The sequence below is a fragment of the Chiloscyllium punctatum genome, chromosome 10, assembly GCF_047496795.1.
Source record: "Chiloscyllium punctatum isolate Juve2018m chromosome 10, sChiPun1.3, whole genome shotgun sequence".
Lineage (NCBI taxonomy): Eukaryota > Metazoa > Chordata > Chondrichthyes > Orectolobiformes > Hemiscylliidae > Chiloscyllium > Chiloscyllium punctatum.
Genome location: NC_092748.1, coordinates 23,572,881 through 23,593,384, shown reverse-complemented (window position 1 = coordinate 23,593,384; position 20,504 = coordinate 23,572,881). Strand labels below are relative to the sequence as shown.

Genomic DNA, 20,504 nt, shown 5'->3' with positions numbered 1-20,504 from the left:
TCTCTTTTGATTGGTTTGCAGCGAATGCCCACTTGGTGCACAACCTGACCATTTATTCCAACATTCTTGAAACAGGGGTACTAGCTAACTTTGAATTGATGCTTTTGTAATTCATATTTTTGTATTTAGTCTTTTCTCACCAGCTATGCTTAATCGTGTCTAACCTTTGTTGTAAAGGCATCAATTATTGTTTCTTTTTGATTTTCTAAAGCCAAAAACTGCATATCTCTAAGCCTGCCCTGATAGCTCAAATGCTATCTGATGGCTCAAAAGGTTTACTTAGTATTGGACTTGGGCTCAATCTACCAGCTTACTTTCCTCTATGTGTGAGCCGAGTCCTGCGTGTTCTTTCAATGAAGCAATAAGAGAAGATAGTCAGTCTCAAACTCTTAGTTTATTTTAGCAGTAAGTGGATAAAATATACAGAGCTCTGGGTCTAGACCTTCCCGTCCCTGACAAACAGCAAAGTGTGTCAGTTCACAAAGTCCGACCCCATCCTGCCCCTGACCCAGTCTTTTATACAGTACAAAACGTCATGTAATCACTGAGGTGGGATTGTCTTCTGATTGGCTGTTGATTTGACTCCATTCTCCACCTTCTCGTGTTCCTGGATGTCTGACCCCATGTGACCTCCTTCTGCCCGTGAAACAGTCTCCACGTGACCTCCTCTTGCGCGCGAAACAGTCTCCACACATCCCGTATCTGTATGCACAGGGCGGTAACAACCTTGCTGTTTATCTCGTTCCCCCGACCGCAACCGTGGCCACTCCCACCAAGCCATATACCTACATTAGCCAGTATCTGGATTAGTGGTGCTGGAAGAGCACAGCAGTTCAGGCAGCATCCGAGGAGCAGTAAAATCGACGTTTCGGGCAGAAGCCCTTCATCAGGAATAAAGGCAGTGGGCCTGAAGCGTGGAGAGATAAGCTAGGGGAGGGTGGGGGTGGGGAGAAAGTAGCATAGAGTACAATGCGTGAGTGGGGGAGGGGATGAAGGTGATAGGTCAAGGAGGAGAGGGTGGAGTGGATAGGTGGAAAAGGAGATAGGCAGGTAGGACAAGTCCGGACAAGTCATGGGGACAGTGCTGAGCTGGAAGTTTAGAACTAGGGTGAGGTGGGGGAAGGGGAAATGAGGAAACTGTGGAATCCACATTGATGCTCTGGGGTTGAAGTGTTCCGAGGCGGAAGATGAGGCATTCTTCCTCCAGGCGTCTAGTGGTGAGGGAGCGGCGGTGAAGGAGGCCCAGGACCTCCATGTCCTCGGCAGAGTGGGAGGGGGAGTTGAAATGTTGGGCCACAGGGTGGTGTGGTTGATTGGTGCGGGTGTCCCGGAGATGTTCCCTAAAGCGCTCTGCTAGGAGGCGTCCAGTCTCCCCAATGTAGAGGAGACCATATCGGGAGCAACGGATACAATAAATTATATTGGTGGATGTGCAAGTAAAACTTTGATGGATGTGGAAGGCTCCTTTAGGGCCTTGGATAGAGGTGAGGAAGGAGGTGTGGGCACAGGTTTTACAGTTTCTGCGGTGGCAGGGGAAAGTACCAGGATGGGAGGGTGGGTTGTAGGGGGGCATGGACCTGACCAGGTAGTCACGGAGGGAACGGTCTTTGCGGAAGGCGGAAAGGGGTGGGGAGGGAAATATATCTCTGGTGGCGGGGTCTGTTTGGAGGTAGCGGAAATGTCGGCGGATGATTTGGTTTATGCGAAGGTTGGTAGGGTGGAAGGTGAGGACCAGGGGCGTTCTGTCCTTGTTACGGTTGGAGGGGTGGGGTCTGAGGGCGGAAGTGCGGGATATAGATGAAATGCGTTGGAGGGCATCTGTAACCACTTGGGAAGGGAAATTGCGGTCTCTAAAGAAGGAGGCCATCTGGTGTGTTCTGTGGTGGAACTGGTCCTCCTGGGAGCAGATCTGGCGAAGGCGGTGGAATTGGGAATACGGGATGGCATTTTTGCAAGAGGTAGGGTGGGAAGAGGTGTAATCCAGGTAGCTGTGGGAGTCGGTGGATTTGTAAAAAATGTCAGTGTCAAGTCGGTCGTCATTAATGGAGATGGAGAGGTCCAGGAAGGGGAGGGAGGTGTCAGAGATGGTCCAGGTAAATTTAAGGTCAGGGTGGAATGTGTTGGTGAAGTTGATGAATTGCTCCACCTCCTCGCGGGAGCACGAGGTGGTGCCAATGCAGTCATCAATGTAGTGGAGCAAGAGGTGGGAGTGGTGCCGGTGTAATTACGGAAGATCAACTGCTGTACATAGCCAACAAAGAGACAGGCATAGCTGGGGCCCCTACGTGTGCCCATGGCTACCCTTTTGGTCTGGAGGAAGTGGGAGGATTCAAAGGAGAAATTGTTAAGGGTGAGGACCAGTTCGACCAAACGAATGAGAGTGTCGGTGGAAGGGTACTGTTGGGGACGTCTGGAGAGGAAAAAACGGAGGGCTTGGAGGCCCTACCTACATTAGCCACTGGCTGTGCTGAGATCATTGATTCTAGCTGGGTCACCTGATCCTGCATCTTACCCAAGATTCTGGATTAACGGAGGGAATTTAGAAGGCAGCATAAATCTTAGAACCAACTCTGTCATTCGTTACAATCTTCAACCTCAACTCAATTTTCTTGCCCGAATCTTGTTGCGGATCCAACTAGAGAGCAAGCCATTCTGGACTGGGTATTGTGTAATGAGAGAGGATAGCTAGCAACATTGTGGTGCAAGATCCATTGAGGAAGAGTGATCATGATATGGTCGTATTTCTTGTTAAGGTGGCGAGTGACACAATTAAACTAGAGTCCTGAACTTTAAAAAAGCAAACTTTAAGGGTATTAGCCGTGCATTGGCTAGGATGAGCTGGCCAAGGAGACTTCAGGGATTAACAGTGGATAGACACTGCCAAACGTTTAAAGAACACAGGAATGAACTTCAACAGGGCGGCATGGTGGCTCAGTGGTTAGCACTGCTGCCTCACAGCGCCAGGGACCTGGGTTCAGTTCCCACCTCGGGCAACTGTCTGAAGAAAGGCTCATGCCCGAAACGTCGATTCTCTTGCTCCTTGGATGCTGCTTGACCTGCTGCGCTTTTCCAGCAACACATTTTCAGCTCTGATGCTCTGCACTCCGAGTATTTAAGGATGTGGCCTAGAAATAGTGGACATGTTGATGATCATTTTCCAGCATTCTATAGACTCTGGAGGAGTTCCAGTGGACTGGGGGGGTGGGGGTAGTTAATGTAACCCAACTCTTTTTAAAAAAAAGGGAGAGAGAAAATGGGGAATGAGAGGCTGGTTGGTCTCGGTGGTAGGGAAAATGTTGGAGTCAGTTATTAAGGATGTAATAATTGAGCATTTGGAAAGAGGTAACAGAATTGGTCTGAGGCAGCATGGATTCACTAAAGGGAAATCATGCTTGACAAATCTTCTGGAATTTTCTTAAGGATGTGACCAGTGGAGTGGACAAGGATGAGTCAGTGGATGTTGTGTATCTGGACTTCCAAAACGTTTTTGACAAAGTTCCATGCAATTCTAAGCAAAATTAGAGCTCATGGTATTAGAGGAAATGTATTGACGTGGACAGACAACTAGTTGGCAGACAGCCGGAACAAATGGGTTATTTTCAGAGTGGCAGGCGGTGACGAGTGGGATGCCACATGGATCTGCAGTGGGACCCCAGCTGTTCACAATATACATTTAATGATTTGGACGAAGAATTTGAATACAAAATCTCCAAATTTGCAGATGACACTAAGCTGGGTGACAATGTGTGCTGTGAGGAAGATGCTAAGAGGCTGCAGAGTGACTTGGTGAGGTGCAATGAGACCTGAGTGTCATAGAGATGTACAGACATGGTGGAGTATTACAGGCAGGCAGGTGAGCAGACAGTGAGGAAACCTAATGGCATGCTGGCCTTCATAGCAAGAGGATTTGAGTATTGGAGTAAGGATGTTTTGCTGTAGTTATACAGGGTCTTGGTGAGGCCACGCCTTGAGTATTGTGTGCAGTTTTAGTCTCCTGGTCTGAGGAAGGATATTCTTGCCATTGAGTGAGTCCAGCAAAGGATCATTAGATTGAGAAATGAGGGAAGACTGGATCAACTGGGCTTGTACTCGCTAGAATTTAGGTGGGTGGGGAGTCTCAGAGAAATATTTGAAATCCTGGTGGGACTGGACAGGCTAGGTGCGGGAAGAATGTTCCCGATGTTGGGGAAGTCTAGAACTAGGGGTCAGAGTCCAAGAATAAGGAGTAAGCCATTCAGGACTGAATTGAGGAAGAATTTCTTCATTCAGAGTTGTGAACCTGTGGAATTCTCTCTCACAGGAAGCTGTTGGGGCCAGTTCAATAGCTATATTCAAGAGGGAGCTGGAGATGGCCCTTGCATTAAAGGGATCAAGGAGTAGAAAGAGAAGTGGGAGTGGGATACTGAAATTGAATGATCATATTGAATGGTGGTGTGCAGGCTCAAAGGACTGAATGGCTTACTCCTGCACCTATTTTCTACATTTCTAAATAGCTGCCTTTGTACTTCAAAAATCTGTTATTCTCAACTCAGCATCTATGCGGCTGCAGCCATCTGGAATAGAGAGTTCTAAAAATTCATTAACCTCAGTAAAGAAGTTTCACATCTTTGTCTGAAATGGCCGACCAATTACCCTGAGAGTCTGGCCTCACCATTACACTGTGCAGCCAAAGGAAACAGCCTTTCAGCACAGAAACAGACCTTATGGTAAATCTGCTGTATATTGGTGTTTGTACTTCTTATGTTCTTCTGGAAGATATATATGATCTTCAGCCACTCAAATAAAATCAAACAAAATGCAGCTGCTGGACATCTGAAATAAACCGAGATGCTCGATAAAACCAGGCAGGTCCTGCAGCATCTGTGGAAGAGCAACAGAGTTAACATTTTGAGTATGTATGGCTCTTCAGACCTGTTCTGAAGAAGAGTCATACTGCACTCAAAGCACCTATCTTGAATAAGTTAGATTAATGGCTTTAATAAATCAGTGTTATTGTTTCTTTAGGTTCATCTGTATGGAAGAACTCTAATACTGCCAAATCAACATTAGTGAATGCCAATGTTAGGTAAGACAATCAGTTTAATTTCATTAAGAACAACTGGAGTAGTTATAGAGTTGTACAGTGCGGAAACAGACCCTTTGGTCCAATTCATCCGTACCAAATAGACACCCCAACCTGACCGAGTCCCATTTGCCGGCATTTGGTCCATATCCCTCTAAACTCTACCTATTCATATACCCATCCAGATGCCTTTTAAATGTTATAATTGCACCCACCTCCACCACTTCCTCTGGCAGCTCATTCCATATATGCACCACCCTCTTTGTGGAACAAGTTATCTCCTCAGGTTTGTAAATCTGTCATCTCTCACCTGAAACCTATGCCTACTAGTTTTGGGCTTCCCCACCCTCAGACAAAAACCTTGGCTGTTCAGCTTATTCATGCCCCTCATGAATTTGGGAACCTCTGTAACGTTACTGCTCAGCTTCTGACACTCCAGGGAAAAAAAGCCTCAGCCTATTCAGTCTCTCCCTATAACTTAAACCCTCCAGTTCCAACAACATCCTTATAAAACTTCTGTGCACACTTTCAAGTTGAACAACACCCTTCCTACAGAAGGGCGGCCAGAATTGTATGCACTATTCGAAAAGTGGCCTCGCCAACGTCCTGTACAGCCACAACATGACGTCCCAATACTCAATGTTCTGATCAGTGAAGGCATGCATGCCAAAAGCCACCTTCACCACCCTGTCTACCTGCTACTCCACTTTAAAGGAACTATGCACCTGCGCCCCTTGGTCTCTTTATTTAGCAACACTCCCCAGGGCTCTACCATTAACTGTATAAGTCTTTCCCTAATTTACCTTACCAAAATGCAGTACCTCACATTTATCTAAATTAAACTCCATCTGCCACTCCTCAGCCCATCTGATTAAGGTCATGTCGAAATCTGAGATCTTTTTCACTATCCACTACACATTTTAGTGTCACCTACAAGCTTTCTAACCATGCCTCCTATATTCGCATCCAAATCATTTATAAAAATGACAAATAAAGTGGACCCAGCATCAATCTTTGTGGTACACAGGCCTCCAGTCTGAAAAGTAACCCTCTAACAGCACCCTCTGTCTCCTACTTTCAAGACAATATTATATGCAATTTGCTACCTCTCCCTGAATCCTATGTGATCTAACTTTACTAACCAGACACCACCCATGCCCTCCACCTTCTCCAAGACTTCCGTTGCCCTGGCCCCCAATGCCTCATCTTCACCATGGATATCCAATGGACACCTCCACCCGCCCTGACCAAGGCCTCCAAGCCCTCCGTTTCTTCCTCTTCCGACATCCCCAACAGTACCCTTCCACCGACACTCTCATTTGTTTGGCTGAACTGGTCCTCACCCTTAACAATTTCTCCTTCGAATCCTCCCACTTCCTCCAAACCAAAGGGGTAGCCATGGGTGCCCATATGGGCCCCAGCTATGCCTGTCTCTCTGTCGGCTACATAGAACAGTCCATTTTCCATAATTACACCGGCACCACTCTTCACGTCTTCCCCCACTGTATTGATGACTGCATTGGCGCCACCTCGTGCTCCCACGAGGGGGTTGAGCAGTTCATCAACTTCACCAGCACACCGCCCCTTGGCCCAACATTTCAACTCTCCCTCCCACTCTGCCAAGGACATGGAGGTCCTGGGCCTCCTTCACCGCCGCTCCCTCACCACTAGACGCCTGGAGGAAGAATGCCTCATCTTCCGCCTCGGAACACTTCAACCCCAGGGCATCAATGTGGATTCCACAGTTTCCTCATTTCCCCTTCCCCCACCTCACCCTAGTTCCAAACTTCCAGCTCAGTAACTGTCCCCATGACTTGTCCGGACTTGTCCTACCTGCCTATCTCCTTTTCCACCTATCCACTCCACCCTCTCCTCCCTGACCTATCACCTTCATCCCCTCCCCCACTCACGCATTGTACTCTATGCTACTTTCTCCCCCCCCCCTTAGCTTATCTCTCCACACTTCAGGCTCACTGCCTTTATTCCTGATGAAGGGCTTTTGCCCGAAACGTCGATTTCGAAGCTACTTGGATGCTGCCTGAACTGCTGTGCTCTTCCAGCACCACCAATCCAGAATCTGGTTTCCAGCATCTGCAGTCATTGTTTTTACCAACTTCACCAACACATTCCGCCCTGACCTTAAATTCACCTGGACCATCTCTGACACCTCCCTCCCCTTCCTGGACCTTTCCATCCCCATTAATGACGACGGACTTGACACTGACATTTTTTACAAACCCACCAACTCCCACAGCTACCTGGATTACAGCTCTTCCCAACCTACCTCCAGCAAAAATGCCATCCCGTATTCTCAATTCCTCCACTTCCGCCGTACCTCCTCCCAGGAGGACCAGTTCAACCACAGAACACGCCAGATAACCTTCTTCTTTAGAGATCGCAATTCCCCTTCTCACATTGTTGAAGATGCCCTCCGACGCATCTCATCCACATCCCGCACCTCCACCCTCAAACCCCACCCCTCCAACCGTAACAAGGACAGAACGCCCCTAAGTGCTCACCTTCCACCCTACCAACCTTTGAATTAACCATATCGTCCACTGACATTTCTGCCACCTCCAAATGGGCCCCACCACCAGAGATATATTTTCCTCCCCACCCCTTTCCGCTTTCCGCAAAGACCGTTCCCTCCGTGACTACCTGATCAGGTCCACGCCCCCCCAACAAACCACCCTCCTGTCCTGGCACCCTCCCCTGCTACCGCAGGAATTGCAAAACCTGTGCCCACACCTCCTCCCTCACCACGATCCAAGGCCCCAAAGGAGCCTTCCACATCCATCAAAGTTTCACCTGCACATCCACCAATGTCATTTATTGTATCCGTTGCTCCCGATGCGGTCTCCTCTACATTGGGAGGACTGGACGCCTCCTAGCAGAGTGCTCCAGGGAACATCTCCGGGTCACCTGCACCAATCAACCCCACCACCCTGTGTCCCAACATTTCAACTCCCCCTCCCACTCTGCCGAGGATATGGAAGTCCTGGGCCTCCTTCACCGCCGCTCCCTCGCCTGGAGGAAGAACGCCTCGGAACATTTCAATCCCAGGGCATCAATGGGGACTTCACCAGTTTCCTCATTTCCCCTCCCCCCACCTTACCTCAGTTCCAACATTTCAGCTCAGCACTGTCCTCATGACCTGTCCTACCTGCCAATCTCCCTTCCTACCTATCCGCTCCACCCTCCTCTCTGACCTATCACCACCATCCCCACCCCATTCACCTATTGTACTGTTTGCTACCTTCCTCCATCCCCCACCCCAATTTATCTCTCCACCCTGGAGGCTTCCTGCCTCTATTCCTAATGAAGGGCTTTTGCCCAAAACATTGATTTTCCTGCTCCTCGGATGCTGCCTGACCTGCTGTGCTTTTCCAACACCACTCTGATCTAACCTGTTCAGTGGTCAGCACTGTTGCCTCACAATGCCAGGGACCCAGGTTCAGATTTCAGCCTTGGGCAACAGTCTGTGTGGAGTTTGTACATTCTCCCCGTGTCTGCGTGGGTTTCCTCTGGGTGCTCTGGTTTCCTCCCACAGTCTAAGGATGTGCAGGTTAGGTGAATTGATCATACTAAGTTGCCCGTAGAGTTCAAGGATGTGTAGGTTAGGTGCATTAGTTAGGGGAAATGTAAAAGTAATGGGGTAAGGGAATGGGTCTGGGTGGGATACTCTTCAGAGGTTTAGTGTGGACATGTTGGGCTAAATGCTGTGTATCCACGCTGTAGGGATCCTGTGATCTATGATGAGCCTATCATGCGGAACCTTGTTGAATGCTTTGCTGAAGTCCATATGAACAATGTCTATCACTCTGCCTTCATCAATTTTCGCTGTCACCTCTTCAAAAAATGCAAACAAAGTCATGTTGTCTATCCTTAATCAGTCCTTGTCTTTTCAAATACATGTAAATTCTGTCCCTCAGAATCCCCTCCAACAACTTACCACCACTAGCGTAAAACTCACCGGTCTATGGGTAAGGCTTTTCTTTACAGTATTCCTTACAGCGAATGACCAGAGAGAGGGTAGGGCTGATCAGGGATAGAGGAGGGAACTTGTGCCTGGAATCTGAAGAGGTAGGGGAGACCCTAAATGAGATGTTTTGCTTCAGTATTCCTTCAAGAGAGGGACCTTGTTGATAGTGAGAACACTGTGGACCAGGTTAAAAAGCTTGAACAGATTGATATTAAGGAAGTGCATGTGCTGGAAATTCTGGGAAGAATCAAGATAGATAAGTCCCCAGGGCCGGGCCAGATATCTGAACTGCTGTGCTCTTCCAGCACCACTAATCCAGATATCTGGTTTCCAGCATCTGCAGTCACTGTTTTTACCCAGATATATCCAAGGTTACTACGGGAAGCGAGGAATGAGATTGCTGCACTTCTAGCAATGATCTTTGCATCCTCACTCTCCACGGGTGCAGTATTGGCTGATTGGAGGAAGGTGAATGTTGTTCTTCTGTTCAAGAAAAGGAGTAGGGAAATCCCTGGGAATTACAGACCAGTCAGTCTTACATCTGTGGTAAGCAAGGTACTGGAAAGGATTCTGAGAGATAGGATTTATAACTATTTGTAATAACACAGTTTAATTAAAGATAGTCAGCATGGCTTTGTAAAGGATAGGTCATGTCTCACAAGCCTTATTGAGTTCTTTGAGGATGTGATGAGACCAGTTGACGAGGATCGAGCTGTAGATGTGGTGTATATGGATTTCAGTAAGGCATTTGATAAGGTTCCCCATGGTAGGCTCATTCAGAAAGTTAGGAGGCATAGAATACAGGGAAATTTGGCTGTCTGGACACAGAATTGGCTGGATGAAAGAGGACAGCCAAGTGGTAGTGGATGGAAAGTATTCTGTCTGGAAGTCGGTGACCAGTCATGTCCCACAGGGATATGTTATTAGGCCTCTGCTCTTTATAGTTTTTACAAATTACTTGGATGAAGAAGTGGAAGGGGTTAGTAAGTTTGCTAATGACACAAAGATTGTAAAGTGTCAAGGGCTGTTGTAGACTACATGACATTGACAGGATGCAGAGCTGGGCTGAGAAGTGGCAGATGGAGTTCAGCCTCTATAAATGCGAAGTCATTCATTTTGGAAAGTTGGATTTGAATGCTGAAGGTTTAAAGACAGGATTCTTGGCAGTTTGGTTGAACAGCAGGATCTTGGGGTCCACGTACATAGATCCCTCAAAGTTGCCACCCAAGTTGATAGAATTGTTAAGGAGGCGTATGATGTCTTGGCTTTCATTAACAGAGGAATTGAGTTTAAGAGCCATGAAGTTTTGCTGCAGCTCTATAAAACCCTGGTTAGACCACACTTAGAATATTGTGTCCAGAAGTGGTCACCTCATTATAGGAAGGATATAGATACTTTAGAGAGGGTGCTAAGGAAATTTACCAGAATGCTGCCTGAATTAGAGGGCTTGTCTTATGAAGAGAGGTTGAGTGAGCTAGGCCTTTTCACACTGGAGAGAAGTAGGAAGAGAGGTGACTTGATAGAGGTGTATAAGGTAATAAGAGGCATAGATAGAGTAAATAGCCAGAGACTTTTCCCCAGGGCAGAAATGGCTATCACGAGGGGTCATAATTTGAAGGTGATTGGAGGAAGGTATAGTGGAGATGTCAGAGATAGGTTCTTTACACACAGAGTGGTGGATGCATGGAATGCACTGCCAGTGGTGGGAGTAGAGTCAGATACATTAGGGACATTTAAGCAACTGTTGGACAAGCACACAGATGGCAGTAAATAGAAGGGTGTGTAGGTTAGGTTGATCTTAATCTAAGATAAATGCTCGGCATAACATCGTGGGCTGAAGGGCCTGTACTGTACTGTACTGTTCTATGTTTTACGTTCTATTTTGATTTCTTAAATAATGGCACCTCATTAGCCAAACTCCAGTCCTCACCTGTGACTGTTAATCATACAAATATCTCAGCAAGGGTCCCAGCAATTTCTTCCCGAGTTTCCCACAAAGTTCTGGAAAACGCTTGTTCAGGATCTGGGGATGTAACTACCTTTTGTGCGTTTGAAAACCTCCAGCACCTCCCTCTTCCGTAATATGAACTCCTCAAGACATCATTATTTATTTCCCCAAGTTCCATGTCCTTCTCCACAGTAAAAACTGATGCGAAGTACTCATTTAGTATCTCACCCATCTCCTGTGGTTCCACACGTGGATGGCCATATTGATCTCTCCCTACTTACTGATTTTCCCTTAATGCACTTGTAGAATCTCTGCTTCTCCTTAACACTATGCCAAAGCTATCTCAGAGTCATACAGCATGGAGACAGGCCCTTTTTCCCAAACGGGTCCATGCCGAAATGTCCATCCTCTCTAACCGCATTTCCCTGTACTTGGCCCATGTAGCCATATATTTTCCAAATACCTTTTAAATATTGTGAATGTACCCACCTCAACTACTTCTGCTGGCATCTCATTCCATGTGCAAACCACCCTCTGTGTAAAAAGTTGCCTGTTATTCTTTCCCCTTTAACATTATAAACTATTGCCCTCTAGTCCTTGATTCCCCAGTCCTGGGAAAAAGATTGAATGTATTCATCCTATCTATGCCTCTCATGATCTTATACACTCCCTACCGAGGTACCCCCTAGGTCTACACTCTAAAGAAAAAAGTCCTAGCTTTTCCAACCTCTCCTTATAACTCAGATCATTAAGTCCTGGCAACATCCTTGTAAATTTCTTCCAGTCTTTCCAATTTAATAACCTCCTTCCTCTAGCAAGGTGACCATAACTGAAGTCTTATAAAGCTGCAACTTTACATCCTGACTCTTGTACTCAATTCCCTGACCAATAAAAGTAAGCCATGGCATACACTTTGTTTACCACACTGTGAGCTGTGGACTTGAACCCCAAGATTCCTCTGCACATCAATGCTGTTCAGGGTACTGCCTTTAACTCTATACTTTTCCTTAACTTTTGATCTCCCAAAGTGCAGCATCTCACACTTACCCCGATTAAACTCCATCTGCTATTCTTTGCGTATACCTACAACTGATTTATATCCCACTGTCTCCTTTGACAACCTTCTATACTATCCACAACTCCACCAATATTTGTATTGTCTGCACATTTACTAACCCACCCATCTGTATTTTCATCCAAGTAGGGCCCCAGTACAGATTTCTGCAGAACGTTACTAGTCACATGCCTCCAGCCTGAAATACATGCTTCTACCACGACCCTCTGTCTTCTGTGAGCAAGCCATTTCTGAATCCATGTGGCCAAGTCACCGTGAATTTCATGCATTCTAAACTTCTGAATGAGCCTACCATGAGGGACTTTGTCGAAAGCCTTACTAAAATCCATGCAGATGACATCCACTACTCTACCTCATCAGTCACCTTTGTTACCTCCTCTAAAGATGCGATTAAGATAGTAAAACATAACTTGCTCTGCACAAAGCCATGCTGACTGACCCTTTTTAGGCCATGCTTTTCCAAATGCACATAAATCCCATCACTAATAATTTTCTCCAGTAGCTTCCCAACCACCAATGTAAGACTCACTGATCTATAGTTTCCTAGATATCCTTTTTTCCCCTTCTTCAACAGATTAGCAATATTAGCTGCTCACTGGTCCTCCAGGACCTCGCCGACTTGCCCGGTAACAGCTCCTCCCAATAAATACTTCCTAGCTCCTGCCTAATACTGACATAAATTGCTCTCCCCCAGTTTATTATTTTTCCACAAGGTCCTCGCTTATCCTTTCTCATAGCTATCTTAAAACTTAAGGAGTTTGTGATCCCTGTTTTGAAAATGCTCTCCCACTGAAAGGTCAGTCACCTGGCCAAGCTCATTAGCCGGTACAAGGTCCGGTATGCTGCTCATCCCATTAGACTATCCATATACTGTTTTGAGAAACCCACATGGATGCACTTAATAAATACTGCCCCATCTAAGCCCTTGCTCTAGGGGAGTCCCAGTCAATATTGGAGAAGTTAAAGTCACCCACTATGATAACTCTATTTTTATTGCATCTTTCCATAATTTACTTACATGTTTGTTCTCAATGGCTGTTGCGGGGCCTATAGTATAATCCTATAAGAGTGATTGCATCCATTTTACTTTTGAGCTCCACCCATATTGCCTCATGGATGAGCCCTCCAGTATCTCCTGTTTGAATACAGATGTGACATTCTCCCTAATTAGTAATGCAACTCTTCCAGCTCTTTTACCTTCCTTTATCTTGTCTAAAACAACGAACCCGTGGAACATTGAGCAGCCAGTCCTGTCCCTCTGTCAACCAAATCTCTGTAATGGCCTCGACATCATAGTCCCATGTATTGATCCAAGCTCTAAACACATTTCCCTTATCTATAATACTCCTTGCACTGAAATAAACACACTTCAGCCCACTTGTATCATTGTGTTCATTTATCTATCTCTGCCTGTCCTTTCTTTCTGCTTTACTGGTCTTTATATTTACTTTCCCATCAATCCTTCCACTTGCTGATCTGCTGCTCGGGTTTCCAGTCCCTTGCTACTCTAGTTTAAACCCTCCCTGTGAGGATATTGATTTTGCTCCAGATTAGATGCAACACGTCCCTCTTGTTCAGGTCACCCCTGCCCCAGAAGAGATCCCAATGATCCAAGGATCTGAAACCCTGCTTTCCGCACCAGCTTCTTAGCCACGCATTCATCTGTCCTATCTTTTTTTTTAAAGCACTTGGCACTGATAGTAACCCAGAGATTCCTACCCTCGAGGTTCTGCTTTTCAGCCTCTTTCCTAACTCCCTGTATTTACTCAGCAGGATCTCATCCCTCTTTCTACCTATGTCATTGGTACCAATGTGCACAATGACCTCCAGCTACTTGCCACAATTCCTTAAGAATTTGACACACCCTCTCAGATGACCTTGACCCTGACTCCAGGGAGACTATACATCATCTTGGAGTCTTGAACGTGGTCACAGAAGCGCCTGACTTTGCCCCACCCTGCTCTACAGCAGAGCCAGTTGTAATGCCACAAGCCTGGCTGCTGCTGTTATACTCCCCTGAGAGGTTATTCCAACCAACAATATCCAAAACAGTATACATGTTAGAGAGTGGAATAGCCACAGGAGACTCCTGCACAACCTGCCTGCCTCTCCTGATGGTCACCCATCTACCTGGTTGAGCCTGCAGTGTGACCACCTCTCTGTAACTAGTATCTGTCATACTCTCTTCCCCCGGTGAGATCCTCTGTGTGTCTAACTGTCACTCCAACTGAACGATGCGGTCTGGGAGAAGCTGCAGCCAGTCACATTTCCCTGCAGACATTGTCATGAGGGACACTAGACTGCTCCCTGATCTCCCACGTTTGGCAGGAGGAGTACACCACTTCCCTGAATGCCATCTCTTGGCTCTCATTCTAAGAAAGATAGAAGAACCTTGCCTTGACCTTGTTCGCCTTCTTCATTAAAGCCCAGTATTCACCTGAGCCTACACTTATAACCAACTAGCAGCACTAGCTGGTTACATAATCTAAATTACAGTGTTGGCCTGAAAAGTTCTCCTGTACACATTTCATGAAATCCAACCCATCTAAGTCCTTAACACTGTCTATCCCAGTCAATGATGGGAAAATGGAAAATTGAAAATGTAATTACCCTTTGGTTATTGTTTTGACACACTCTGCAAATTGTGCACAAATCTGCTCCTCAATCTCCTACTGATTCTCTTGGGGCCTACAATAAGCACTTAGCAATGTGGCTGCCCCTTTTTTATTCCTAAGCTTGACCAACAAAGATTCATTTGATGTCCCTTCCAAGATACCATCTCTCCTCACTGCTGTGACTGACTCCTTAACCTTTTTGTTGTGTTGCCATAGTCTTACCAGACCATAGGGGCTGCTTTCTCATAAGAGAGACAAGCAACTGATGGTGATTTAACCTGAGGGCTACCAAACCTCAGGGGTGGGAAGAGGTTGAGAAGGAGAGTCCTTCATGGTAACCTCAGACTGGTATTGGGAATTGAACCCACGCTGCTGGCATCACACTGCTCTGTATTCCAATGATCTAGCCAGCTAAGCTAAACCAAATCACTCCTTCACTAATTATGTAATGATTCGTCCTCTTTTAACCCCTCCTCTGTCTTGCCTGAAGATATTGTCTATTTCCTGGATTGTGATGACTACTGTATCACGCTTTTACATGTCAGTCATTAACAATGACTCATACTTTTTACCTTTGATTCTCCTGGCATTAAAGTAAAGCTCATCCAGCCTTGTCTTACTCCCTTGAAAATCAATGCACTGCCTCTGACTTGATTGTGTTACAAGGCGAATGTGAGGACTGCAGATGCTGGAGATTAGAGTCAAAATTAGAATGGTGCTGGAATGCACAGCAGGTCAGGCAGTATCTGAGGAGCAGGAAAATTGATATTTTGGGCAGGATCCTTTCATCAGGAATCATTAACAATGACTCATATTAACAATGATTCCTGATGAAGGGCTCGTGCCCGAAATGACAATTTTCCTGCTTCTCGGATGCTGCCTGACTTGCTGTGCATTTCCAGCACCACTCTAATCTTGATTGTGTTACTGTATGACACTGTACCCTTATTCTTCTAACAGTCTGTATCCCCTCCTGCTGCTGAATTAGTTTAAAGTGTTCATGAAGTCTGCTCATCAGATCCTTGTCATGGGCAGTTAGAAATTAGTGAGGAATGCTGGCCTAGTCCACATCCCATGAACAAATTTTAAAAGTTCTAACTTTTTTCATTGCACAAAATGAAAGAAGTCTGAAACAAAAACATAAAATGTTGAAACGTAGCAGACCAATCAGTATTTGTGGTGAGAGGAATAAGTTACATGGGTATAGCATGCAGATGGGAAAAAAATGAAAGGAAGTATTCACAAAGTTATTTGCTGAAGAAAAGTGAATGGGGCTGTGCTACGGACGATGAAGGAATGGGTGTGAATTTAACTTATAAAAACTGAAAGGACTGCGGGTGCTGTAAATCAGAGACAAAAACAGAAATTGCTGGAAAAGCTCGGTATGTTTGGCAGCATCTGTGGAGAGAAATCAGAGTTAATGTTTCAGGTTGAATGACCCTTCCTCAGATCTGATTATTCTGCTTTACCTCTTATAAACCCAAGGCAGCAATATATTGTTGGATGGAATGTAATCCTTGTAATCCTGTCTTTACTGAAGTAGGCTGAAGCATATTCCCCCAAACCCTTTTTCTAAACTTCAATCTTTGAAATAAACCACACAGCAGAATTCTGAAGGATCCAACAAAGATCGGGTTTATTGGAACGAATTCAGAACTCTGGAAGATTGCACTTTGCTATTTTTTACATAAATAGACATGCAAGGTAGAAAGGAACAGAAGAAGAAAGGAAGAAAGTTACAGTTCGAGTTTCTTAAAAAATCAAAAATGTTAATATTACTTTGAAATACTTGGAATTCAGTGAGTCAGTGTTCAGTTGCGAATTTGTCAGTTTGCTGATCTGTGGCAGTTCTTTTCCTAGAAACTGGGAAGTAGATGAATCATAATTGAAGGTGCAACAATAGTACTTGTGCTTAGAACCACACTTGTTTTCCAGGCAATGTCTAGGCTTTTTATGGGGAAGAGACTTGTTCACAGCACCATTTCCCATTCACACCCACCTCCCCTGTTCACAGCCGCCTCCAATTATTCACACACCCCCTCCCCCTCAGCTGTCCCCCTCTTTCCCTTCCCTCCCCATTCCCACCTGCCTGCCCACTTTCACACCTGTCTCCCCTGCCGTTCACAGCCTTCCTCGTCTTTCACAGCCTACCCTTTTATTCACAGCCCCCCTTCCTGTTTGTGAACACTGGCCCTCCTATTCTACACTATTCACAGCCTGCCTTTCCTCGCTGTTCACATCCTGCTTCCTCTGTTCACAGTCCTCCCTACCCCCTGCAAAGAGACACAACCAAACAGCATCAATAACATCTGGAAAGAGACACAGTTAACATTTTGAGTCCAATATACCATCCTTCAGAACACCATAAGGTATTGGCGCAGAGTTCGGCTGTTCAGCCCATCGGGTTCACTTCGCCATTTGATCATGGCTGGTATGATTCTCAACCTCATTCTTCTGCCTTCTCCCATAGCCATTAACTAATTAAGAGCCTAACTATTTTTATCTTCCATACATTCAATGACTTGGCCTCCATAGCTCTTTGCAGCAATGAGTTCCAGAGAGTCACCACCCTCTGGCTAAAAAAATTCCTCCTCATCTCAGTTCTAAAGGATCATCCCTTCATCTTGAGGCTGTGTCCTAGGATCATTCTTGTCAACCCTTTCAGGATGCCTCCAGGACCAGCATAGTCTTCCTTAGATACAGGGTCCAAAACTGCTCACAATGTTCCAAATACAGTCAGATCATGGGCCTTATACAGCCTCAACAGTACACTTCTGCTTTTGTTTTCTTGCCATCTTGAAACGAATGCCAACATTGCATTTGCCTTCCTAACCAACAAGTGAACCTGCATGTTAACTTGAAGAGAATTCTGATCTAGGACTCCCAAGTCTCCTTTGTGCTTCAGATTTCAGAAGCCTTTACCCTTTTAGAAAATAGTCCACGCTTCTAATCTTCCAACCAAGATCTATTACTTCGCACCTTCCCTCATTGTATTCCATCTGCCACTTTTGTCTACTTGCCTTGAATATCCAAGCACTTCTGCTGCCTTCCTACGTTCTCAACACCTCCTGTCCCCCACCTATCTTTGTGTCATCTATAAACTTAGCAAAAATACCCTCAGTTACTTTGTCCAGATCATTAATGTATAATGTGAATAGTGACCAACACTGACCCCTGCAAAACTCCACTAGTCATTGGTTGCCATTCTGAAAAAGGCCCCTTTATCTCCACTTTCTTTTGTCAGTCTTCCAGTCTTCTAATCATGCGATTGCCTTGCCCCTAACACCAGGGGCTTTTATTTTGTTTGGCAATCTCCTGTGTGGCACCAGAAAGGCCTTCTGGAAATCCAAATAGATTATGTCCACTGGCTCTCCCTAGTCTAATTTGCTTGTTACCTCAAAAAAATTCTATCAGACTTGTAAGGTATGACCTCCCCTTGACGAAGCTTTTCTGACTCAGCTATATTTTATCGTGCATTTTCGAGTATGCTGCAATTTCATCTTTAATAATGGACTCTGAAATCTTACCAATGACCGAGGGTGGCTAAGCAGCCTATAGTTTCCTGAATTCTGCCTCCTTCCCTTCTAAACAAAGATGTTATATTAGCCATTTTCTAGTACGCTGGGATCTCTGACTCTAGTGATTCCTGAAAGATCACTAACAGTGCCTCTACAGTCTCCTTGGCTACCTCCTTCAGAACTCTAGGGTGTAGTCCATCTGATCCGCGTTATTTATCCACCTTCAGACTATTCAACATCCCCAGCACCACCACCTCAGTGATGGCCACTGCACAACTGTACCTCTGAGTGTCTTGAAGTTCAGCTATGTTACTGATGTCATCCACTATGAAAACTGACGCACAGTACTGATTCAGTTCCTCTGCCATTTCTTTGTTTCCCATTACAACTTCTCCAGCCTCATTTTCCAGCAGTCCAATGTTTAATCCTCCCTCTCACTTACCTTTTAGATATCTAAAAATATTTTGCAATCTTCTTTTATGTTACTGGCTAGTTTACTCCTGTATTTCATTATCTCCTCTCTTATTTCTTTTTTTAGTTATTCTCTGCTGGATTTTAAAGGCTTCCCAATCCTCTGGCTTCCCATATTCTTTGTCACATTATATGTTTTTTTCTTTGCGATTAAGCTGTCCCTGACTTCCCTTGTCACTGTGGTTGCCTCACCCTTCCCTTAATATGATGATGATTCTTTGGCATGAATATCTGCTGTGCCTCACAATTATCCTCAGAAATGTTTGCCATGCCCTCTCATCTTCCCTTTCAGCTGGCCAGCTCCTCCCTCATGTCTTTGTGGTTATCTTTATTCAATTCTACTACATCTGATTCCAGCTTCTTCCTTTTAAATTCAGGGTGAATTCTATCAAATTATGGTCACTGTCCCCGAGGAGTTTCTTCACCTTCAACTCCCGAATCAACTCTGTCTAATTTTGTTTTATATTCATTTGTGGGATGCGCACATCACTAGTATTTATTGCCCATCCTTAGTTGCCCTTAAGAAGGTCATGGTGAGCTTCCTTCTTGAACTGCTGTGGTCAACCTGCTGTGGGTTGACCCACAATGCTGTGAAGGAGGGAATCCTGGGATTGTTACCCAGCGACAGTAAAGGAAAGGTGATATATTTTCAAGTCAGGATGGTGAGTGGCAGAACTTGAAAATGGTGATGTTTCCATGCATCTGCTGCATTTGTCCTTCTAGATGGAAGTGTTTGTGGGTTTGGAAGGTCAGAGGACCTTCGGTGAACCTCTACAGTGCATCTTGGAGATAGTACACACACTGGTGTTGGGAGTGCATCTTGTGCCAATCAAGCTATTTGCTTTGTATTGGATGGGGTCAAGTTTCTTGAGTGTCGTTGGGGCTGCACTCATCCAGGCAATTGGGGAGTATTCCATCACCGTCCTGACTTGTGCCATGTAGATCATGGTGGTTAGATTGTCACTTATTGCTGATGGTCATAGTCTGGCATTTGTGTGCCATGAATCTTTCTTGACACTTTTCTGCCCAAGCCCTGGATGCTGTCCAGATCTTGTTGCATTTGAACATCAACTGCTTCAGTTTCTGAGGAGTTGTGAATGGTGCTGAACATTGTGCAATCATCAGCAAACATCTCCACTTCTGACCTTATGATGGCAGGAAGGTCTTTGATGAAGCAGCTAAAGATGGTTGGGCCTCGGACACTATCCTGACGAACTCCTGTAGAGATGTCCTAGAGCTCAGATGAGTGACCTCAAATAACACGATCATCTTCCTAGGTGTCGGATATGATTCCAACCACCGGAGAGTTTGCCCTCTGAGACCCATTGTTTCCAGTTTTGCTCAGGCTCCTTGATGTCACTCTCGGTCAAATGCAGCCTTGAATGTCAAGGGCTGTCTCTCTCACTTCGCCTCTGGAATTCAGCTATTTTGTCTATGTTTGAACCAAGATTGTAACGAGGTCAGGAGCTGAGTAGCCCTGGCTGAACCCAAACTGGGCATCACTGAGCAGGTTATTGCTGAGCAAGTGCTCCCTGATTGCACTATTTTTGACACCTTCCATCATTTTACTAATGATCGAGTGTAGACTGAAGGGGCAGTAATTGGCCGGTTGGGTTCCTGCTTTTTATGTGCAGGACATGCCTGGGCAGTTTTTCACATGATCAGTTTGATGCCAGTACCAGAATGGCTTGCCTAGGGGAGCAGCACGTACTGGAGCACAAGCCTTCAGTACTATTGCTGGAATGTTATCAGGACCTGGAACATTTGCAGTATCTCGTGTCTCCAAATGTTTCTTGATATCACCTGGAATGAATTGATTTGGCTGAAGACTGG

General features: G+C 45.6%; 1 protein-coding gene across 1 annotated transcript in view; it reads left to right on the top strand.

Moving 5' to 3' along the window:
* The window catches only part of senp2 (SUMO specific peptidase 2), a 118,636-nt gene that overhangs the window by 51,952 nt on the left and 46,180 nt on the right, over positions 1-20,504 (top strand). Inside the window, exon 9 of the mRNA XM_072578689.1 lies at positions 5,005-5,065. Within this exon, the coding sequence (XP_072434790.1) occupies positions 5,005-5,065 (61 nt within the window). The remainder of the gene's footprint in view (positions 1-5,004; positions 5,066-20,504) is intronic.